Source organism: Papio anubis, chromosome 9 (assembly GCF_008728515.1).
Source record: "Papio anubis isolate 15944 chromosome 9, Panubis1.0, whole genome shotgun sequence".
In the NCBI taxonomy this organism is placed as follows: domain Eukaryota; kingdom Metazoa; phylum Chordata; class Mammalia; order Primates; family Cercopithecidae; genus Papio; species Papio anubis.
In genome coordinates, this window is record NC_044984.1 from 46,245,160 (window position 1) to 46,269,398 (window position 24,239).

A 24,239-nucleotide genomic window follows, 5' to 3' on the forward strand; every position below is an offset into this window, starting at 1 on the left:
TCTCGCTCTGTAGCCCAGGCTGGAGTGCAGTGGCCGGATCTCAGCTCACTGCAAGCTCCGCCTCCCGGGTCCACGCCATTCTCCTGCCTCAGCCTCTGGAGTAGCTGGGACTACAGGCGCCCGCCACCTCGCCCGGCTAGTTTTTTTTTTTTTTTTGTATTTTTTAGTAGAGACGGGGTTTCACCGTGTTAGCCAGGATGATCTTGATCTCCTGACCTCGTGATCCACCCGTCTCGGCCTCCCAAAGTGCTGGGATTACAGGCTTGAGCCACCGCGCCCGGCCCTGGAAGTCTTTTTAAACTGTCGCTAAATTCCAGATTCCTGGCAGTCTGGAAGTATAGGGGTGCAGGTGGCTTGCTGGAGACAGTAATCCCATCCTGATCAAGCCCTGTCTCAGGAAGATAAGAACAAGGGAAGATATCATAATGGTCTACAAGAATTTGAAGGACTGTCACGTAGAAGAGTGAGCAGACTTTGCCTTTGGAGCTACAGAGGAGAGCATTTGGAATGAAGAGTGAAAGCTTCAAGGAGGCAGATTGAACCTGGAGTGGTGCTGCCAGCCTCGTTCAATGGTGAGTACTCTGTCACTAGAGATATCCAGGGAAAATCAGATGGCTCCTTCTCTGGGATGGAGTGGAGGGGAATTGTACTGGGTAGGAACTGGTCTATAGGACATTTAAGTTTCTTCCAAGAATTCTTAGAGGGCAGGGACAAGTTCCGGAGAGACCCAAAACAATATACAAGTTATAGTCTAATTATAATGGCTCTAGTCCATTTTGCCTACCCCAAACAAAGCTAGTTATCTTTACATGTGTTTTAAGATTGTATTTTTTCCTCTGCTATTTGTTGGCTAACCATCTCACAGCTCTGTTTTTTGGTAAATCTAGCAAATACTCTTTCTTATATTTTCTGTTGGTTTGCAGAAAGGACTAAATAACTCTGCCTTCTTTAAGGAGGCGGCTGGCCCTTTCAATTTGGTAAAATGTTAGAGATAGAAAAAAGATAAGTGAAATAAATTCCCATTCTATCTCTTCCTTTTTGCTCCAGTCCTAATGTCTGAATGGGTATCTTTTTTATATATATAAAAAATATATAAAATTGTATATATATATACACACAAAACTGCAAAATAAAAGGCCTCAAGGGAAGTATCACTGGAAGTAAGAGTAGCTTGGATTGAATTTATATCTATGTCAGACAATGTGCTTCAGTAATAGTTATTTTCAGAACTCCATGGGAGTTTTTTCAGTAAACTAATGAATGGGTGTCACTGACAAGCTTTCCAAAGTGGAAATTATGTGAAAACTCTCATCTTATGGGAAAGGGTAACGAGGAGAAACCCTGGGCTTTTGCTTGTGGGGGAGGGGTTAATGTCAGTTCTAAAGAAGATTTACATTTTCACTGTTTCATTGAAGTCAGTTCAATTTTATGCAGGAAATGGCTGAATGGAATAATATTTCTAGGAAGCCATACAATTAAGTAGAAAGCGTTAGTAGTTCTTGACTCAGCTCTGCTATTAACTGCCCTGGGCAAGTCCCTATACCTAGCTACATTTCCACTTCCTAGACTTCAAATATTCTGTGTATATTTACCAATCCATTGAAGATAAATGAGATAGTAGTGATTACAAATGTCAGGTATTGAATTTGCTGCCACCTTAAAGCTATCCCAGGCCTATAGGCTAAAAGTGAAATAAGAACTTCTCTACTTAGTATAATACTTAGTATAACAAGCTCAGGAGGTCTTATCCCTAAATAGATTAGATGTGGAATGAAATCACTTTAAATAGACCTGATTTCTAAGCAGGGTTAGGTTTGGTTAGACATGGATAAGATAAATGTATTGACTATGAATGTGTTCAGCTCTTGTATCAAGGACTTGGCAAGTAGTCCTTGGTTAACACCTGCTGCTTTCAAATTTCTGAATGGCTTCCCATCTGGATCTGGAAGTCCTACAGCTTTTCTCCTCCAAGGCCTATTCTTGACTTGCAGATGACAACAGTTTTTTACAGCCAGCTTTTCTGTTTTGTTCTGCTCCCTCTAGAGGTCCCTTCCCCTACCTCTGCCTCTGTCCAAATATCTTAATAGTGATACCAAAGAAGGCAGAAGTCAGATTTTGCCATTTCACTTGTATTCTGCCCCAGCGCCTCTCTCAGTCTGGAGCAAAGTGTAACTGAGTGTGGTGTAACGAAGTTCTGTGGATGATGTTGATGATGACGAATAGTGGGGAGCGATTTTCACAGCCAGGAGCTTGGCTCTCGGCTTTTGTGGCACCTCAGACTCTTCCCTGGGATGTGTAGTGTTCCAGGCTGGCAGCATGCTGTGAACAATGAAAATTGTATTCTGTAGTCTCTTTCAATATGCTGTGACTTGGCAAGGGCTGAAAGCAAATCATGCACCTGCATAACCTTTTCAGCTTGACAAAGAAGCTCTCTCACTCCCCCTCTCACCCCTCCCTTCCACAGGAAATGCTCCCAGACGACAGCATGAACAAGCCCTAATTAAGTCTTTCCTCAGATCCCAACGTCTTTTCCTCCAACCATATCTTGGGTTTAGATGTGTAAGTAAGAAGAAGTGGAGAAATAAAATCAGGTATAAGATGCAGTTGGAAACTGGGAGCTATTTAATGGCAAGTAAAGCCTAAGACCTCGTCCCTCGTGGCCCTTTGGACAGTTCACACAGAACAAGAGACATAGTAAACTGATGGAGGAGTTAAGATGCTTTTGATGAAAAAACTGGTTGCAAATTATTTAAGAACATTTTCTCAGACTTTATGCATTTCTTATATTTGTGACTGTCTCTGAATAGAAGAATCTCAATGTCTTTCAGGATATTTAAGGATCATATACGTAAGGTGCCTCATGCTTCCTTGAGAAGTCTGTGAACATATCCTTACAATTATATGCAAAATTTTGGGCTTTGTTTACTTATCTGAAAAAGATAATCCATAGATTTTCTAATGTCTCCAGGGAGTTCAAGACCTACCACTTTCCACAAAGTGTAAGAACCACTGGTATTATAGAAGAGAAAGAATGGGTCTAAAACAAAATCTGGAAGGATGGCCACGTCAGGAAGCCACAAAGAGAGAGTGGAGCCTATGAATGTTAGAGAAGGATGAAATTTCCAGGCATCCCCATGGGAGACAGTAGGGTGGTGAAGCTCATGCACTGTGGAATCATTTCATCTGAGCTCAGTCTAGTGTCTCCATCTATTAACTGTGCTGGCTGTGTGACCTGGGGAAGTTACATCTCCAAGCCTCAGTTTTCTAATCTATACAATGGGATGATAGTGCCTACCTCAGAGTTGTTGCAAGGATGAAGCGAGGCCATCCATGTAGCATACCTCCCTGCCTCCCTATTGGTATGATGTGTGTGTGTGTGTGTGTGTGTGTGTGTGTGTATGTGTTGTCCCTACCTCTACACATGTATTTTCCATTTTCTTGCCTACTTTATGCCTCTTTCTGGGCTAACTGAAGATTCAAGAAACTCTGAATTCTGTTATGCTGTTTTTTCTGATTTCTTTAGAAAAATAATCAGTGTGAGGTGATGTCCTTGGCTGAATACCCCCAGCTCCACTAGGACTTGTCTGCTGCCCAGGCTGAGAGCCATGTATTTGAGTTTTTCCAACCAGGGTAAGGAGCAGTAGATGTTAGGAGCCTCGTGCCTAGAGCCAAGCGAACCAGCTTTTTCTGGGAAGGAGAGACCAAATCATCCTTAAGGATGGGGATGGTAGAGTCTGTCTTCTGCAGTGCCCCAGATAGCAGCAACCTTAACTGCTGCCTCTGTGGCCTACTTCCCTTTGTAATTTGCACAATAGGCCAGAAGATGGGGCTCTTGACCCTGGAGTCAAGGGCCAGAGGCTCTGACTTTTTCCACATTTGTACTGGAGAAAAGTCAGATTCACCAGACCTCCCAGGAATCACCACTACTTCTCAATTCCTTTCCCTACCCTACCTACTCCATCCAATTCTGCCATGGCTGGGACTTGCCTTCCAGGGGAGTGAGGGATGTGGGCACATCTTTCCTTTGGCCACCATCCTTGGCTCCTGAATTACCACGTTGCTAGAGTCAGTCTTTCTGATGCCCTGCCTCAGGTTTCCCCCTCTAATCCATTCTCCCCTAAGGGCAGATTTTGGAGATGGTACCATTTTTATAGGCCAATACAACATAGTGGTCAAGAACTCTAGAATCAGAGAGCTTGTCCTTGACTCATCTCCTCGGGTGAATCTTTCCCCACCTCCTCAGAGAAGTTCTCCCTATCCCATGCCAGTTACTCCTGTTCACATAACCCTTTATTTACTTAACAGTCGTGATTATAACTAGTGATTATCTTGTTTGATGACTTGTTTACTTTCTCCCACTCGATTGTAAGGCTCATGAGGCCAAGGACACTGTCTTAATTGCTGTTTTCCCAACATCTAACACAGGGCACGATACATAGGTTCTCAGCAAAAGTGTTTTGAATTAATAGATGAATGATGGAATCCCAGCTTCATGACTGCCTGACCTTGAGTAAGTTGCTTAACTTCACTGAGCCTCAGTTTTCTTACCTGCGAAATAGAAAAAGAGTAGAGGCATTATGACTATTAAATGACACAATGCATTTATACCACTAAACCCAGGTTCTGGTGCATGGAAGTTTTCCCTAAAGCCTTCAGTGTCCTACTTTTTAGCATATATGAAAAATAAAGTCTGAATGAATTAGCCAGATCTCCACAATTTGATCACAGCCTTCTTTTTATTTTTTATTTTTTTGAGACAGGGTCTCACTCTCTCAGCTTGGCTGGAGTGGAGTGGTATACTGAAGCCTCTCCTGGGCTCAGGTGATCCTCCCACTTCAGCTTCCTAAGGGGCTGGGACTACAGGTGCATGCCACCATGCCTGGCTAATTTTTTTGTATTTTAAAAATAGAGATGGAGTTTCTACATGTTGGCCCAGGTTGGTCTCGAACTGTTGGGTTCAAGGGATCCATCTGTCTTGGCCTCCCAAAGTGCTGGGATTACAGATGTGAGCCACCATGCCCAGCCCACAGCCTTTCTCTATCACAACTTTTACCTCCCACTGCTCTTCTCAATAACTTTCTGCTTTGGCCCAAATTGTGGCTACCCTGAATGGGCCATGTGCATTATTATTCCTTTTTTTTTTTTTTTGAGAGGGAGTCTCACGCTGTTGCCCAGGCTGGAGTGCAGTGGCCGGATCTCAGCTCACTGCAAGCTCCGCCTCCCGGGTTTGCGCCATTCTCCTGCCTCAGCCTCCCGAGTAGCTGGGACTACAGGCGCCCGCCACCTCGCCCGGCTAGTTTTTTGTATTTTTTAGTAGAGACGGGGTTTCACTGTGTTAGCCCATGTTGGGATGGTCTCGATCTCCTGACCTCGTGATCCGCCCGTCTCGGCCTCCCAAAGTGCTGGGATTACAGGCTTGAGCCACCGCGCCCGGCCTATTATTCTTAAGTCTTTGTCAAAGACTTGAGATGCTTGCTCTTCTTACCTTAGATCAGCTAAATCTTACCCATGTTTTCAGACTTAGCTCAAATCCGTGTCCTCTGTGAAACCTTCCTGAAGATCATTTTCTCTTCTGAATTTTTGTAATCTTCGTGGTTTATATAATATTACTCATTAACATATATCCTGTTTCCCTGATTAGCCTGTTAAGCTCCCTTGGAGATATATCTTAGATTTCTCTGCCTCTACAGTGTTACTTGGGCCTGCCTGTTCATTAGTAGGTGTTCAATACATTTTTTATTAGATTGAATTAAAAGCATTCGTATTTACTAAGCACTTTCTATGTGCCTGGGATTCCTTGAGGCTCTGTTGAGTATACAGAAGGGCATAAGAAAAATAATCATTGCTTTCAAAGAACTTATAATATTCTAGTAAGCTAAAGTCAACATATAAAGTACTTAAATAACCACAGCACGGCAACCACTATAAGAAAAGTGCTTTGAGAATTCTGGGGAGGGTGAGATGACACCTGTTTGGGGTATCAGGGACAGTAGAATAAAGAAAGGCTTCTTGGAAGAGGTGGCTTTTGAGATTAACTTTGAAGGATGGTTAACATTTTGATGGACAAAAATGGGGATGAGGGTAGGATGTGAATTCCAGATTCAAGATGACAGGAATAGTAAAGAGATGGATGAAGTGTGTGGCAATGAACACTAAAACTCAGAGATGAGACACGAGGCTTATACAGGACATCAGAAAAACAATTCTGCTTCAGGGAAACTGAAGCCCAACCTTGTTTCCAATTTCAGGACCAACACAAAGGATGGTAAGCAGTGGTGGAAACTTTTAACATGTATCAGACTATGTTCCCCAACTGTAGCTTCTTTTGGGGCTGATAATTATTTGCAACAATTCTTCCCCGACCCCAAATTTGGACCTACCTGAAGTCTGGTATTGTAGAGCATATAAAACAAAAGTCCCCATGGCCAGGCACGGTGGCTCACCCCTGTAATCACAGCACTTTGGGAGGCTGGGGCGGGTGGATCACCTGAGGTCAGGAGTTCCAAACCAGCCTGGCCAACATGGTGAAACCCCATCTCTACTAAAAATACATAAAAATCACCCAGGCGTGGTGGCAGGCACCTGTAATCCCAGTTACTCAGGAGGCTGAGGCAGAAGAATCGCTTGAACTGGAGAGGCGGAAGTTGCAGTGAGCCAAGAACATGCCATTGCACACCACCAGCCTGGTCAACAAGAGTGAAACTTTGTCTCAAAAAACAAACAAACAAACAAACCCAAAAACCCCAAAAGGTACCTTTCTTTTTCTTGAGGCGAGAGGGTTGCTTTGAGTTTAGCCAGCCTCTCTTTTCTAATAAATCCAAACCAAATTGAATGCATTATTCATTATATTCTAACGTTGCGTTAGGTCAGTAGTTCTGTTGTTAAATAATAATTTGCCTTAGATCATTTCCTGGAAAAGTTGGAAGCCTTTTTGTGGAATTGCTTCAACAGTCATTCTCAGCTCAACCCTGTGTTTTTTGCTTCTGACTTGAGAATCAAGAAGAAGACCTAAGTCATAGTGAGTCTGTGAGGGGGCCTGACACTGCCTGCCTTCTTCACTTTAATGCTCTTTAATCTGGCCATTAGCTCAAGGAGAAACAATTAATTTTAGAAGGTCCTCTCCCCTCATCCGCAATTACTTCCTCCTGCAATCGCGAAGGATGTTTCCCCGGAATTTAAACATCATCTCCCAAGGAATGAAATCAGAATAGGCAAAACCGACACTTTCGCAGTTTTCAAGGGTCAGGTGCAGCTGCAAATAGAAGCAGAGATTTTCTAGCAAGCAGTTGGAAGGACCTTCACGCCCAGAGGCCTCTGAAGGGAGGGAGGCGGTTTCCAAGGCAACCGGGCCCTGGAGCGGTTGGCTCCCCGGCTCCTCCCCCTCCCCGCGGTAGCCCAGGGTACCGCCGGACAGCGTCCTCTCGTGCTCCGCGCCCTGATTGGCTGCGCAGGCCGCTCGCTGATTGGTTGCGGCGGATGCCTCGCGGGCCGGTGGCTATGGAGGCGGCGGCGGTTGATGGTTGACCGTTGGCTCCGGGGTAGGGGTCGCCGTTCGAGTGATCTGCTCAGACCTGACGAGAGGGCGCAGGCTGCTGACGCTCGGCCTGGAGCCCGTGGGTGAGACCTAGTTCGGTTCCGCCATGCCGGCCGCCGGGAGTAACGAGCCGGACGGCGTCCTCAGCTATCAGGTAGGGCCCCGCCTCCCGCGCCTCCCGCTCCTCCCCGGGGCGCAGCCTCCTCATCCTCTACCCACCCTCCTTCCTTCTGCCCCCGAGCCCAGGCTTCCCAGGCCGCTCCCTGAGGGCGAGGGGAGGCCAGCCCGGGACACCAGGGGGCGCTCCGGGCGGTTGGGGACCGGGCCGGGGCTGCAAGAGAGTGACCTTGGGCCGAACCTGGGAGCTGGCCCATCTCTGCCGCATGCATTGCGCCGCCCGCCCAGGAGCCCTGACAGCCGGCGGGCTGCGACCTCTTGTTCTCCTAGCGTCTTTCCGTTGGAAGGGGCCGGCGTCTGGCCTCGCGTTGTCCTGCCCTAACGTGGGCAGAAAGGGTAGCCAGGGACCTTGCTCTGGTGGGGCACGTCTTCTCTTTGTGTTTTTATTTCTGGGGGTTTTTGGTTCCCCAGTGGTTCAGAGGAAAAGCCGGAAAAGACTGTGGAGACTGGGACTAATCCCCGATAGAGTGACCCGGTTTGTGACTCCCTCTGCCCCATTGCACAGACACTTGAAAACTTCTGGGTAGGGACTGCAAACTGGGCTGAGGATGTGTGGAGGGGTCAGGAACAGGTGCTTATTTAAGGGAATGAGAAAACCAAGGTTAAGTAACTGGTATTAGAACTGTTGGGGCGGCTAACGTAAGGAAAAGCATTGGACTAAGTGTTAGAGTCTGTAGGTTGAAATCCTACCTCTGCCTCACACAGACTTTGTGACCTTGAGTAAGTCACTTGCCTCTTTGAACCTCAGTTTCCCCAACTATTAAAATGGGAATAGTTATGTCTGCTTTGCTTGCTTCACAGGGTTGTTTTGAGGATGAGACGAAGTGCTGTTTGTGAAAGGGCTTTGTGGAGTAATGTTTATTATGTGACACTCAGTTAATGAGTGGCAGCCCATTGAATTCTCACTCCCTGTTTCCTGTGCAATCAGATGGTTTGGTTTCTGCTTTGGAAAGAGGGCTGGAAGAGGAGGCAAGTCTGAAGTGGAGGGCTCTGAAGACGGTAATGGGCCATCTCAGGAAGGATGACACATCTTGGAAACAAGTGCCATGTTGACCTCAGGGATGTTTTCCCAGAGGAGGCAGGGGAAATATCCTGAGTTTGCAACAGAATGAGTATCAGACACTGACTCTCTCCTCTTCTTCCTGGTTAATAGTTTGTTACTATTAATAGAAGATACATTCTTCTTTCCTTGCTCTGTCAGGAAAGAATATCTAAGATTTTGGAAAATCCATATCTAACCCCCTTAAAGCCTATTAAATGTATTCAATCTTTGGGATACAATGGTAAGAAAAAATAGGTAATGTTCTTGCCCTCCTGGAGCGTATCATCTAGTGGGGGAGGGGAGAGGTACTATTTTTAATCAAATATCACACAAATAAATGTTATAAACTGTGATAAATGCTTTGAAGAAAGATAGACAGTACCATAAGCGTGTATAACAGTGGTTCCAGCCATGGTCTCAGAGATTTGCTAAGGAAGAAAATCTGGGCAAAGAGCTAAAGGATGAATAAATGTTAACTGAGGGAAGAGGGGGATCACAGGGCCTGAGAGGCAAAGAGAACAGCTACACAAAAGACCTGTGGCAGAGGGGGACACACCTGGTTAGAGACCTTAGATAAGGCCAGTGTAGTGGAGCAACAAGGAGCAATGAGGGGAATGGTATGTGAGGTGTGTTCTGGGGTAATAACACACAGGGCCATTTGGAGCTCATGCTGAGGAAGTTGACATTTATCTGAGGAACAAGGGGAAGCCACTGAAGGGGTTTAAGTAGAGGGGAAAGGGAAGAGAGGGGGTCTCTCCTAACCAGGAGAGAGAAAGAGGGCAGGAGAGAGCAAATGAGATCATGAAAATATTTTCTTTTTTTTTTCCTTTCTTTTTTTTTTTTTTTTTTTTGAGACAGTCTTGCTCTGTCACCCAGGCTGGAGTGCAGTGGCGTGATCTCCACTCACTGCAAGCTCTGTCTCCCAGGTTCACGCTATTCTCCTGCCTCAGCCTCCTGAGTAGTAGGGACTACAGGTGCCCACCACCACGCCCAGCTACTTTTTCGTATTTTTAGTAGAGACGGGGTTTCACCGTGTTAGCCAGGATGGTCTTGATCTCCTGACCTCGTGATCTGCCCGCCTTGGCCTCCCAAAGTGCTGGGATTACAGGTGTGAGCCACCGCTTCCTGCCCAGATTTTCCTATTGAAAGATTTCTTTGGCTGCAGTGGGGAGAATAGGTTGGAACGGATGTGAGGATACAGTGTCCTTAACATGCCCAATGTTAACAGGTTGTATTATTGAGGACATCATGATCCTTAGGTTTCTGTTAGTGTTCTGTGAGTAGGATAGATCTGGAGTAGGATAGAAAATATCTCCTTTATATCTAGTTTGTGAAACTTTCATGGGTGGTAGGGTGAGGAGAAGAAAAGGAATACAATGGGAACAGTAGGACCTCATGAAGGCTGGAGTCACGTAATATAGACAAATGGGAACTTGAGAGATAGGGAGGAAAAGAGAATGAGGGTAGAAGGAGGAAGGGAGATGGGGATGACTCGCGGGAGAGACAGTCAACTGATTGGCAATGACCAGTTAAACCTTCTGTGTGCCAATTAGGCTGTGTGGAGATGGGCCTTGTAAAGTGAGCAGATTGTGTAACTTGATGTAAATAGAGAGGTTCCAGACATCACCTCTAAATATCATAAGGCTGTGCTGTTTTCGAAGATGTGAGCTACTGCCCTAGCCTTCTAACAGTTCCCTCTGCTTTCTTTCTTGCCCTTCTATAAGACTACTCTCCACATGGCAGCCGCAGGGAGCTTTTAAAAACACAAATCAGATCATGTCACGTCTTATCTTGAAACCCTTCAGTGGCTTCCTGGTGCATTTTAGAATAAAATCCAAACTCTTTATCATGGCCTACCAAGCCTGAATACAATCAGGCTCTAGTCCACCCTCCCAGGACTGCCTCTCCTCCACTCTCTTTCTTGCACCTCCTCTGGCTTTCTGTTTCTTCAATACAGTGAATCTTGCATACTTCAGGACCTTTGTTCCTGTCATTCCCTCTGCCCAGGATGCTGTTTTACCCAGGTCCTCTCATGATTCAACTGGAGTATCACTTCCTCAGAGTGGCTTTCTCTGAACCTTCATCCCAGTCACTCTCTTTAAGATGATCCTGTTTTATTTTCTTATAACATATGACTTGTTATAACAACTGAACTGTTCTTCTTTTGGTTTCTTGTTTATTTATTTATTTATTTATTTATTTATTTGAGACGGAGTCTCGCTCTGTCGCCCAGGCTGGAGTGCAGTGGCCGGATCTCAGCTCACTGCAAGCTCCGCCTCCCCAGTCTACGCCATTCTCCTGCCTCAGCCTCCCGAGTAGCTGGGACTACAGGCGCCCGCCACCTCGCCCAGCTAGTTTTTTGTATTTTTTTAGTAGAGACGGGGTTTCACCGTGTTAGCCAGGCTGGTCTCGATCTCCTGACCTCATGATCCGCCCGTCTCGGCCTCCCAAAGTGCTGGGATTACAGGCTTGAGCCACCTCGCCCGGCCAGTTTCTTGTTTATTATGATCTCAGTTAGAAGCTTCTTGAGGGCAGGGGACAAGCAGAAAATCTTGTCACCTAGCACAGTGCCTGGTATAAAATTGCTGCTCAATTGCATATGTGAATGAGCAGCTCTCCCGTATCCAAAGCCAGATGCCTCCCCTTAAGGAGCTCAAGGTCTAGTCAGGATTGGCACAGAGTGACAGATGGCCATTACTTCATTACACATGTCTCTTCCCTCTGTGTTGTGTCTTTGCTCAGGCATTGAAGCTGGAAAATCTTTCCCCTCCTCTCCACCTAGAATATTCCATTTTAACCTTCAAGGTCTGGCTCCATATCATTATATTCGTCACTCACTCCCTCTGCTCACAACACCTACCAAGTGCTATCTTCCACGAACCCTTACTTGTGGAATATACGTATTCATCTCTGCTGCTCACCTGACAGCTCCATTTACTGTCACTGTTAACTTTTATTGAGTGCTTGCCTTGTGCTAGGCACTATGCTAAGTGTTTTCCATGCATTATCTCACTTAATGCTCTCTTTAACCCTGAGAATTATGCAACTTTATTATCTTTTCCAAATGAGAAAGCAAAGATAATAGAGAGGTTAAGTAATTCTTTTTTTTAATTTTTTTTTTTTTTTGAGATGGAATTTCACTCCTGTTGCCCAGACTGGAGTGCAGTGGCACAATCTCAGTTCACTGCACCCTCCACCTCCCAGGTTCAAGCGATTCTCCTGCCTCAGCCTCTCGAGTAGCTGGGATTACAGGTGCCTGCCACCACCCTTGGCTAATTTTTTGTATTTTTGGTAGAGACGGGGTTTCACCATGTTGGCCAGGCTGGTCTCAAACTCCTGACCTCAGGTGATCCACCTGCCTTGACCTTCCAAAGTGATGGGATTATAGGCATGAGCCACCTGGCCCGGCATAGAGAGGTTAAGTAATTCTAAGTGCTGGAGTTGCTTGTGGCCCTGCCAGACCCAGGACTGCGTCTCTCCAAAGGATGTGCCCTTAGTCACTGTGCGTTACTGTGGTTGTGTCTTTGATGCCTGTATCAGTATCTGGCCCTGAATAAGCACTTACTAAGTGTTTGGGAAGACAGGATGGGAAGAGACTGCAACAAGGGAGGCCAGCTAGGAGGCCATTGGTGTAATTCAGGATGAGTTAATGAAGACCTACATTAGTCGTCATTTCGATGAGATCTCTGAACGTGGTTATGAAATTTTTATTTATTTTTGAGACAGGGTCTCACTTTGTTGCCCAGGCTGGAGTGCAGTGGCATGATCTCAGCTCACTGCAGCCTTGACCTCCTGGGCTCAAATGATCCTTCCACCTCAGGCTCCCTAGTAGTTGAAACTACAGACATGAACCACTATGCCCAGCTTTTTTAAAATTTATTTTAATTTTTATAGAGACAGAGTCTCACTGTGTTGTCCAGGCTGGTCTTGAATCCCTGTTCTCAAGCGATCCTCGCCCCTTGGCCTCCTGAAGTGCTGGGATTATAGGCATCACCACCACGCTCAGCCAGTTATTGAAATTTTAAGAGTCAATGAGCTTTTAATAGGGGGTAGTAATAGACGAAGGAAGTCAGAAAGCTTTAAGGAAAGCCCCTACTTTGGACTGGAACTGGGGACACCTGGTAGCTTCACAGTTCTCCTGATAAGCACTTTCAGAACAAGCAGAAGGAGGTGTTGAAAGAGAAAACTGGTGAGGTTGGAACCCTTGAGCCAAGTGGTGCTGGGGACTGAAGGAAAGTTCAGGGAGGGTGAAAGTGGTAGATGGGGAAGCATGTGAATTTGGGCAATTTATGTGGATCAGGTCTGCTCAGAATGGAAAATTTTGCAGAAATCTTCAGAATAATAACCCCTGGTAAGTGGGTGATAATTGAGAAACATGGCTGATGGGAGTAGAGTTACACCCCATGTCTTATGATGAACCTGAAAAAGCTCTAAGACAAGAGTTCTGAAGGAGACCTGGATTCTAGTGCCTAGTGACTGTGGCACATGTTGGAGCTCAGTAAATATTTGCTGAGCGAATGAATGAATGGCTCTGTAGGGAGTGGGTCAACTTTTCTGAGGGTTATAGTCAGTTTATGGTAAGCAATCAGTAAATATTTGCTCATATTATTGAATAAAAATATCAACTGTAGGTAGCAGTTTCTCTTCTCACTACGTTGCACATACCCCTCCACCCTCTCCTCACACATACTAGGTATTCTTTCCATATGTGAGAATTGGGGAACCTGTGGGCATTCTTTTTATCTGGTTTTCCCAGATCTGCTGGGGAGCTTCAGTAGGAGAGATGTGGGCAGACTTGCCAAGCAGAGACTTGAGCAGAGAATTGGGGACAATTCAGACTGCAAATTTACTTCCTTCAAAATCTGTAGGTAATTGTCTTAGCTCATGGTTTGCTTTGGCAAGGGTAGACAGGGTCATGGTAGTAATCAGGACACAGAAAAGCGATCATGTCTATTCTAAATCTGCTGCCAGGTAACAGCAACAGATCTTAGATAATGGAGAGGTTGGTTGTTTCCCATAGGTAGTAAGAAGTTTACTGATCCTGGTCTTGGTAGTCAGGAAGTCATAATATATGTATTGGTTTTCAATTTCTGCCATAACAAATTACTACATATTTGGTGGCTTAAAAAAACACAAATTTATCATCTAACACTTCTATAGTTCGGAAATCTGATACAGGTCTCACTGGACTAAAATCAAAGTGTTGGTGGGACTGTTTCTTTCTGGAAGTTCTAGGAGAGAATATGTTTCCTTGCCTTTGCCATCTTCTAGAGACTGCCTGCATTCCTTGGCTCATAGTTCCCTTCCTCCATCTCCAAAGCCAGAAACATAGCATCTCTCAGAACCTACTTTTGTCATCAGATTTTTCTCTGACTCTAGTCTTCCGTCTCTGTCTTTCACGTTAAGGATCCTTATTATTACATTGAGATTATATAATGGTTTTCATAATTTAGGAAGATCTCCGTATTGTAAGATCAGCTGATTAGCAACCTTACCTCCGTCTGCAACCTTAATTCCTCTTTGCCATTATAAGGCAACATATTCACAAACTCTAGGGATTAGGATGTGCATCTCTTTAGAGGACTATTAATCTCTCTATCACAGTGTACTATTTAGTAGTCTATACTGAACAGGAGTGACTCCAAGTGGGGTTCAGCAAAAGAATCACTGAGAAACCAGAGCTGTTTTGGAATTTTAAGCCTCTGGCAGGCTGCTGAACAGTTAGAATGGGAAGCTCATGGGTATTCAGGAGCTCATGGCCACTGAGAAGAGGAAGTCTGGAACAGCTGCATGAGTCCTCGTGGATTTTTTTTTTCTATAGGGTGTTTTCATTCAGTGAGAAAGTATTTGAGGGCATTGGAGAGTTGGGGACCCATGGGTCAGATTTGGTGATGGGCTCTCCAAAGGGCCAGCATTCCGAGGCTCTGCTGGATAAAGAGGAGGATGGAAGTGAATAAGGAGATGAAGAACTATTGGAGGTCTGGTCAGTAAAGGGCAGTTTGGGGTGCAGGATTCTGGAGCGCTAACGATTTAAGAAAGTAATAATGTGGATCTTAAGCTATTCTTAACTGTGGGCATTAATCCCTGATTAGTCCCTCTGACTAAATGGCCAGGTTCTTTGCTTTTGGCAGTCTTAGCATACTGACTTACTAATGTTAGTAAGGAACACAGACTTGATTAGAGTTCTTATCCTACTTAGCTTTTGTGAGATCTTAGCCTTGATTTAGAACTGTTTTGAGGATTAAGTGAGGCAATATATGTAAAACACAATGTGAGGTATATAAGTGTATTACCTTGGTTTGCTGATTAGAAACCCTGGAAATGGCTGGGCGTGGTGGCTCACACCTGTAATACCAGCACTTTTGCTACTCGTGCGGCTGAAGCAGGACAATTACTTGAACCTGGGAGACGGAGGTTGTAGTGAGCTGAGATGGCACCTCTGCACTCTCCAGCCTGGTGACAGAGCAAGACTCTGTCTCAAAACAAACAAACAAACAAACCCTGGAAATCATCTCTATATTTGTTGATTTTTAAATAGTTGAATGTATTAGAACTCAATAGAATGACTTTTTTGGGAGGGCTCTTGGCAGGGTTAGCGGTGGGAGTGAAGTAGAATGGTATTGTATATACTCTCTGAAAACACTGAAAAAGATGAGAGGGTTCTTTGAGGTAAAAAGTCTGAGACCTACTGCAGGAAAGGAGGTGGGATTCATTTGGGCAGGTCCACCACCACGCAGGTCCAGAGAGGAGCCTCAGGGGAAGTGTGTTAGAGAGAGAGCTTGAGGTGGGCTCTGCTCCCCACCTTCCCTGTCCCCTGTAACCTCTGTGGCTGCTTCCAGGAGCTGGGGCCATTATGTAAGACTTAGCTCTGCCCGTGCCTTTTAATTTCCATTTACTGTAAGTGAGAATCTGGTCTGCTACTCAGTTATAATTCATTCATTTTTCAAGGCTCATAACAATGCTTTCTCTCTCAAGGCTTGCTTTGCAATTTCAGCATTTTAATGTGTATTTAACCCTCTTAGTTCTTTTTATCTATCTAGTCCTTGAGGTAGGCACTCAAGTCAATTCACATTTACGTAGTGGGTCATTATCAGTGAACTAAGAGGAAGTTCAGAAAAGAGGATACTCAGAAATAGGGTTTTTTCCGTCCCCCTTCCCTCCCCTCCCCTCCCCTTCCCTCCCCTCCTCTCACCTCTCCTTTCCTTTCCCTTCTCTCCTAAGCTTATATAATGTGTTTCTCATGATTCTAATCTTTTCTGAGTCACAAGCCCTTTTGAGAATCTGATGAAAGTTATGGACCCTCTCCCAGGAAAAGTGCACATTCACACATATTCCCACAGATCCTCTGAAGCCCGTTTACAAGCACCCTAGAAATCCATGGACCACAATTGAGAGATCTTTTTTGCCATAAATAAATGATAGTGTCAGAGGAAATAATAGCTAATTTGTGAGAAATCTGCAGCAAGCACAGACCAAAGAGACCTGATGTTCCTTTCTTTTCATTTTTAATGATTTCAAACACACTTTGTATGTGCCTGAAATTTATGGATCATTTCAAGCATATAGCAAAGTAGAGAGATTTTTGCATAGTGGGTCATCATGTACCCATGACTTGGCTTCAACAATGAACACATCTTCTGTTTTTTTTTTTTTTTTTGAGACAGGGTCTTGCTCTGTTGGCCATGCTGGCGTTCGGTGGTGCAAACACAGCTCATTAGAGCCTCCAACTCCTGGGCTCAAGCAATTTTCCACCTGAGCCTCCAGAGTAGCTGGGACTACAGGCCCATACCACCACACCCAGCTAATTTTTGAATTTGTTGTAGGGACGAGGTTTCACTATGTTACCCAGGCTGGTCTCGAACTCCTAGCCTCAAGCGATCCTCCCACCTCAGCTTCCAAAGCTCTGGGGTTATAGGCATCAGTCACAGAGCCTGGCCACACAATCTTGTTTCATCTATGTTCATCTTATCTCCAAATCTCAGACATATTATTTCATGAGTAAAAATTTCAGTGTGTAGCCCTAAAGATTAAAGACTCTTTTAAAAAACGACATAACTGCAATAACACAGAAGATTATTATTATACTGAAAAAATAGTTTCCTAATATAATCAAATTTTCATTTAGTTGTTTACATTTATGCGAATACGTTGTAGGTTTTTTAAAAAAAATACTTGCTTTATTTGAACCAGGATTCAAACAAAGTCCACACGTTCACATTCAAGCCTGACCTTTCAAATGCTTTCGCTAATGGTTATTGACAGTGGCTCTGTTTTCTTTGGCAAGACAAAGAAAATGGATGAACAATTATTCAGTGAATTTAGGCTGTGGTTAACCAATCTAAATTAAGGAAACAAACAACAAGAAAGTTTTTCAATCTGAATTTTTCAGATGATTGACCTTGCTCTTTATATTTTGCAGTTACAATTTTAAAGAAATCAATCATCTCTCCTACCCTCCCTCCCTCTGTTCCTCTGGATTCCCACTGTGTTCTCTACTAAGTCAGGTGTCTGAAGACAGTACCAAGTATTATAATTAATTGATTCCTATCCTCTGGATATTAAAAACCAGTAGGGGAGCCAACATGAATAATTATTCATATATATAATTATTTATATATATAGTTTTATGAGAAAACATCTGATCAATTATCAAAGAGTTTATAAAACTAATAAACATTCATTGAAATGTATGGGATACTTACCATGTGCTGGACATTGTACTGGGTGCTGGGTAGATATTGATGAATATAAGACACAGTACCCATCCTTCTAGAACTTTTGAGGGGACACAGTCTGGATTTTGCTGATTGTATTCCCATAGTGGTGTTTTTCAAGGAACTGTGTTTTATTGTACTTTCAGTAAACTGGTATTTGGATTTAGAGGCTTGATCAGATTCAGGGACAATTTAATTGGTAAGATTACCTCATGGGTGGTGATATGGTCTCTCATTAGGAGGCATACAATGTCTGATTGTCTCTTCTTTGTGATGTTAGTGGCTGTTGAAAATCAGTGCAATCCATTAGGGATTGCAAAATGGTTTTGTTCCATCATTCCCTTTTCATTTATTCTCTTCCATAATGAGAAGCTTTTCTCATCTACTCTGTGGTACCACTCTATGGTATAGTTTATCTAGGAAACGCCAGATAAATTATTTGCCAGTTTTCAAAGTAATGAGTTGGTTCATTAGTGTTATCCTCCAAATGTGACCAATTAGTTAATTTTAAAAGTGACCGTGTGAGGCCAGGTGTGGTGGCTCACACCTGTAATCCTAGCACTTTGGGAGGCTGAGGAAGGAAGATCACTTGAGCTTAGGAGTTTGAGACCAGCCTGGGCAACATAGTGAGACCCCCCAACTCTGCCACCTCTCTATTTTAAAAATAAATAAATAAATAAACAAATAAAATAAAAGTGACCTTGTGAAGTGAACTCATCAATCTTAACATATTGACATGGTCAATCTGTTGTAGGCATTACCCTACTGATGCTCAAATTGTCCTATTTTTTGGCAAGAGACCCCTTTAAATTGGCTCCTGAGTCCTTAGGACACAACCCTTGTTGTCTTTGAGTGCTTCCTTAGTATCTAACATAATAAGATGTTTTAGATTTACCTTGTACATTTCCTGGCTGGGACCTATGACCAACCATTTCTCCAAGGAGCTCTGATTCCTTTTATTACAAAATAGTATTTTAAGAGACTATAATGTAGGTACTAATTATACTCATTGCTACTGATTGATCATTTTTTTCTAAGCCTTTGAGTGGGCAGAGCTAGAAAATATAAAAACACATTATATATTATTGTTGATACTTCCAATTCAAATTTAGGACTGCATGGCTCTTATTTACCTTTTGTCTTAAAACTGTATCTCCTTTCTCCCTTGCCAAGAATCCCAGTCCTCAGCCGCATTGGGAGTGACAGAATAAGTTCACATAGCTACTTGTTTGTTTTATCTCACAACATACAACAAGCCTCAGAATACCAACACCAGCACTACAACCAAAAATAAGATAACCAAAAGCAGTTTGAGATCTTTTAAAATTCTTCTTTGTCCTTCGAGTATATGCCACTAAGGATGTTCAGTCAGTTTATTATGTTTTAATGTTACTTAGATTAATTTCTCTTGGAATTTACACTATCAATTTGACCTTTGTTTTCATTTTGTTTTTGATTTTGGGGAATTACTTTAAAATTTTTAATTTTACGTTATGTAAATTATTGACAAAATAAGGTATATTCAAAAAAGTCTAGCTTCTATCTTTGTCTCTTGCATCTTATTCTCTCCTTCCTCTCTAGGTAACTATGTAAAAAAATCTTTTGTGACTTTTTCTTCTTTTATTTGTTATTTATTTATTTATTTATTTATTTATTTGAGATGGAGTCTCGCGCTGTCATCCAGGCTGGAGTGCAGTGGCGTAATCTTGGCTCACTGCAACCTCTGCCTCCTAGGTTCAAGCGATTCTCCTGCCTTAGCCTCCCAAGTAGCTGGGATTATAGGCGTGCACCACCATACCCGGCTAATTTTTGTATTTTTAGTAGAGATGGGGTTTCACCATGTTGGCAAGGCTGGTCTTGAACTCCTGACCTCAAGTGATCCACCTGCCTTGGGCTCCCAGAGTGCTGAGATTATAGGCATGAGCCGCCGTGGTCAGCCTATTTGTTTTAAAATGTAAGCAAACACTTATGTTCCAACACCCTTTCTTAGATAAAAGGTAGCAAATCATACAGTTTTCTCCATCTTGCTTTTTAAATTTAACGTTATATTGTGGAGTCTCCATTTTTCCATGGTGGTAATAATATATAATTTTAAGTGTCTATAAAGCTAATTTAATAAATAAAATATCCTAAGTAGATATTAGACTATTTTATTTACTTCCCTAAAAATTTGTTTATTCCAGTTGGCCTCAAAAACTGTATTTGAATCTTCTCATTGGGAAAATGGATTGCCTTGTGTTCAGAGTTGTCTTATTTGGGAGCATAGATGATAACTACAAAATAGTAACTTTGGAACAGTAAGCTGGAAACTTGAGGGGGTTCTAGAAGGAAGGTGATATTGTTTGGCTATTTGTCCCCACCAAATATGTTAAAATGTAATCCCCCAATGTTGGAGATGGGGTCTGGTGGGAGATGTTTGAGTAATGGGGTCAGATGCCTCATGAATGTCTTGGTGCCATCCTCACAGTAATGAATGAGTTCTTGCTCTGAGTTCACACAAGATCTGGTTGTTTAAAAGTCTGGGCCCTCCCCTCTCTCTTGTCCCCTGTCTTTCCATGTTATATGCCAGCTTCCCTTTTGCCTTCTGCCATGATTGTGAGCTTCCTGACTCTCTCACCAGAAGCAGATGCTAGCACCACACTTCCTGTACAACCTGCAGAACTGTGAGCCAAGATAAACCTATTTTCTTAATAAATTACCCAGTCTCAGGTATTCCGTTATAGCAACGTAAACGGACTGATACAGGAGAGGTGGGGATTTAATGTGCTGGAGAGTTTGGGGAAGTGGGATGTTAGATGACTAGATGACCTGACAATATGAGCAAAGGCATGAAGGTGGGAATGTGCACAGTGTTCTCGGGATCAGTCAGCTTGGCTGGAGTTGCAGGTTTGAGAAGGGAAATAGATTGCCAGGGAAATCAGCTAAGAGTTTTTTTGAAATAATTCAGGGTCTTGTGATTCAGGGTATTGATAGGATAGGTGCCATTATATTCATTCTTTTAAAACATTTAAATTTTATTTTGAAATTGACAAGTAATGTTTAAGTAATATTGTAGATATTCATTGGGGTGCATAGTGATGTTTCAATACATTTAATGTATAGTGATCAGATCAGAGTAATTAGCATATCTATCATTTAAAACATTTATTATTTCTTTGTGTTGAGGTTACTCAATATCTTCCTTCTAGCTGTTTGAAACTCTATATTATAGTCATCCTACTGTAGTATAGAACACTAGAACTTACTCTTCCTATACAGTTGTAATTTTTTATCCTTTAGCAAATCTCTCCCTACCCTCTTCCCCCTTGCCTTCCCAGTCTCTAATATTCTCTGTTATACTTCTTATTTCTATGAGATCAACTTTTTTTAGCTTCCACATATGAGTGAGAACATGCAGTGTTTAACTTTCTGTTCCTGGCTGGCTTCACTTAACATAATGTCCTTCAGTTCCATCCATATTGCCTCAAATGACAGGATTTTATCCTTTTTATGGCTGAATAGTATTCCATTGTGTATATATGCCACATTTTCTTTTTTTTTTCTTTCTTTTTTTTTTTTTTTTTTGAGATGGAGTCTTGCTCTGTCGCCCAGGCTGGAGTGCGGTGGCCGGATCTCGGCTCACTGCAAGCTCCGCCTCCCGGGTTTACGCCATTCTCCTGCCTCAGCCTCCCGAGTAGCTGGGACTGCAGGCGCCTGCCACCTCGCCTGGCTAGTTTTTTTGTATTTTTTTTAGTAGAGACGGGGTTTCACCGTGTTAGCCAGGATGGTCTCGATCTCCTGACCTCGTGATCCGCCTGCCTTGGCCTCCCAAAGTACTGGGATTACAGGCTTGAGCCACCGCGCCCGACCATGCCACATTTTCTTTATCCATTAATCTGTTGTTGGACACCTAGGATGATTTCGTATCTTGGCTATTATGAATAATGCTGCGATAAACATGGGGATGCAGATATCTCTTTAATGTAGTGATTTCCTTTCCTTTGGATAAATGCCTAGTAGTGAGATTACTGGATTATATGGTAGTTCTATTTGTAGTTTTTTGAGGAACCTCCACTGTTCTCCACAGTGGCTGTACTAGTTTATATTCCCACCAACAGTGTATAAGGGTTGTTTCTTCTTCACATCCTCGCCAGCATTTGTTATATTTTGTCTTTTTGATAATAGCCATCCTAACTGGAGTGAGATGATACCTCATTGTAGTTTCGATTTGCATTTCCCTGATGATAAGTGACATTGAGCGTTTTTTCATATATTTGTTAACTATTTGTTTGTCTTTTGAGAATTGTGTATTTGGTCTTTTAACAAAGATTTATCGAGCACCTATTATGTGAAAAGTCTGTGCTGGGTGCTAGGATACAGTGGCGAGGAAGATGGATGTAGTTCCTTCCTCAAGGAACAGAGGAGACTTTTTTTTTTTTTTTTTGAGACAGAGTCTCACTCTGTTGCCCATGCTGGAGTACAATGGTGCGATATCAGCTCACTGCAACTTCTGCCTCTCCGGTTCAAGTGATTCTCCTGCCTCAGCCTCCTGAGTAGCTGGGACTATAGGCATGCACCGCCACACCCAGATAATTTTCTTATTTTTAGTAGAGACGGGGTTTCACCATGTTGGTCAGGCCAGTCTTGAACTCCTGACCTCAGGTGATCCACCTGCATTGGCCTCCCAAAGTGTTGGGATTACAGGTGTGAGCCACCACACCCGGCCAAGACATTTTATTACTAAGAGAATTGCAGTGCGCTGTGAGGGTATATAAATGGGGAACCTAGCTTAGTTTGGAAGTGGGGGTGTGTAATCAGGAAAGGCTTCTACGTAAGTGTGTTGAGGCTGAGATCAAAGAGAGGATGATCTTTTTGATCATTCTCAAAGGTGATGGCAGGTGGTGGGAGTGACAGGGAGAGAATGGTAGTTCCAGGAAGAGAGAGCAGCACTAAGTAAAGAAGGTGGGTGTGGTTCCACTAAAAAAAAAAAAAAAAAAAAAAGCCTAATATGATTTAAAGGGTTGGAGCATGTAGTGAAGAGTGGATGAGAGAAGAAAATTAATTTTTTAGAGAAATTGCAAAGGAAGAAAGACTTGGTAAGAAAAGGGAACTAGCTACCTGAAGGCATATGGTAGGCACTCAAAACATGTGGAATGGATGAATAAGTAACTTTGAAACTTCACCTGTGGGCTAATAAATGATGAGCCATTGGCAGGAATAAATAAATGAGCACAGGGTGTTAGTTTTGGAAGGAAAGTTAGTTGGGTTTTAGACACATGATTCTTGAGGTGTGGCATCCTAGTGGCTTATCAATTACTGAACCACAGTTTCAGATTGCAGTTGAAATTGTAAGTCTCAAGTGAGGAAAACAAAGAAGAGAGAGCTGTTTCTTGGAAATTACGGTTAGAGGAAGAAAAGGCCTAAGGATGAGACAGAGGAGGCCTGGTAAGAGGAGCAGGATGGAGAATTTCAAGGACAGTGTGTGGTAAACAGGCTCAAATGCTGCAAAGAGGCCAAGGAGACCAATCTACAGCAAATGGGACAACCTGCTTCATAGCACTTGCAAAATGCCAGCATGTTACACAGAGGTATAGATGGAGTGTGGAGGTGGAAAAGGCATGAGTTTTACAGCCAGAAGACCTGGGCTCATGACATGTCCTAGTAATCCCAGCTGCTTTGGAGGCTGAGGTAGGAGAATTGCTTGAGCCCAGGAGTTCAAGGCTGCAGTGAGCTATGATTGTATCACTGCAATATAGCCTGGTTGACCCATTCTCTCTCTCTCTCTCTTTTTTTTTTTTTTTAAAGACCTAGGCTCAGTCCTAGGTCTGCCTTTTATGACATTCGTGACCCTGCGTCATCATTACTTAATGTTCTCTGAGTCTCAGTCTGCTCATTTATAAAATGAGAGAGAGAATGGCTGCCATATTTGCATCTAAAAGGTATTGTGAAGTTCAGATGTAAAAATGCATGTAAACCATTGTATTTTCCCCATAAGTATCTCAAAAGGATCTGGCATACACAAGATTTGTATATTTCAATGAGGTATGTGTATTACTGTGACTACTTATTTGTGTTTAAACAGAGACCAGATGAAGAAGCTGTGGTGGATCAGGGTGGAACCAGTACAATTCTCAACATTCACTATGAAAAAGAAGAGCTGGAAGGTAAGAACTGCTGTGCTGTGTAATCAGGGAAATTGGTGAGGGGCAGCCTGGTGTGGGAAGACCTGGCTCTGTGTCCTAACTCTTTCTCACTAGCTGTACGACCTTGGGGAAAAATCACTTGATTTCCTTTAGCCTCAATTTCCTCATCTGGTAAATATAAGTGGGGATACTAATACCTGTACTACCTTATAGGGATGTCATTAGGATCTAATTGCCCACATAGGGGATAGTGCTTTGAACACCGTGAATTCCAATATAAATATTAACAAATTACCTGTTCTTTGAGAATGTGATGTATTCAATTCAGTGCGTTGATTCTTGACAACTGCCTGGAAATACAAATATATACAAAACTTAAAGAGAAAATAAAATACAAATAGTTTTAAAAACTCAGTTTGGCTATAAAACCCTATTTTTATCCCATTTCCAAAATTTGCTGTTTCTATTCTAATTATACCCATTTCTGCCTGGTGTTTTCATCTAAACAAGAGGGAAAACAGGAACACACCTGTGACATACTCTGGAGTTCATAACATCAAAGTTATGTAAAAGCCCAGCTGAAGTGGAAAGGAAGGAAGAGGCATTTTGGATGACCCACTCTATCCAGTTTACCTTATTTCAGCTCTTCC

At 43.1% G+C, this 24,239-nt stretch overlaps 1 protein-coding gene and 2 long non-coding RNA genes across 6 annotated transcripts in view; 1 reads left to right on the forward strand and 2 right to left on the reverse strand.

Moving 5' to 3' along the window:
- Positions 1-207: 207 nt before the first annotated feature.
- Positions 208-24,239, reverse strand: part of LOC103875755 — a 50,248-nt gene continuing 26,216 nt past the window's right edge. Inside the window, exons 3-4 of the long non-coding RNA XR_002515649.2 lie at positions 23,885-23,939; positions 208-2,319 (exon numbers count right to left, since the gene is read on the reverse strand). This is a non-coding gene — a long non-coding RNA (uncharacterized LOC103875755). The remainder of the gene's footprint in view (positions 2,320-23,884; positions 23,940-24,239) is intronic.
- On the reverse strand, positions 4,273-7,373 carry LOC103875756. Its single transcript, XR_001892684.3, has 2 exons — positions 6,755-7,373; positions 4,273-4,548 (listed from the first exon to the last, which is right to left on the reverse strand). It is a non-coding gene; the product is annotated as an uncharacterized LOC103875756 (long non-coding RNA).
- Positions 7,419-24,239, forward strand: part of SLC4A8 (solute carrier family 4 member 8) — an 83,216-nt gene continuing 66,395 nt past the window's right edge. For 3 of the 4 annotated variants that reach the window (XM_031650482.1, XM_031650484.1, XM_031650483.1), the window contains exons 1-2: positions 7,429-7,688; positions 23,529-23,610. In XM_031650482.1, coding sequence (XP_031506342.1) covers positions 7,641-7,688; positions 23,529-23,610 — 130 coding nt within the window. In that variant the 5' untranslated portion in view covers positions 7,429-7,640. Of the gene's footprint in view, positions 7,689-23,528; positions 23,611-24,239 lie in introns of all 4 variants that reach the window. The other variant, XM_031650485.1, reaches the window with a different exon arrangement.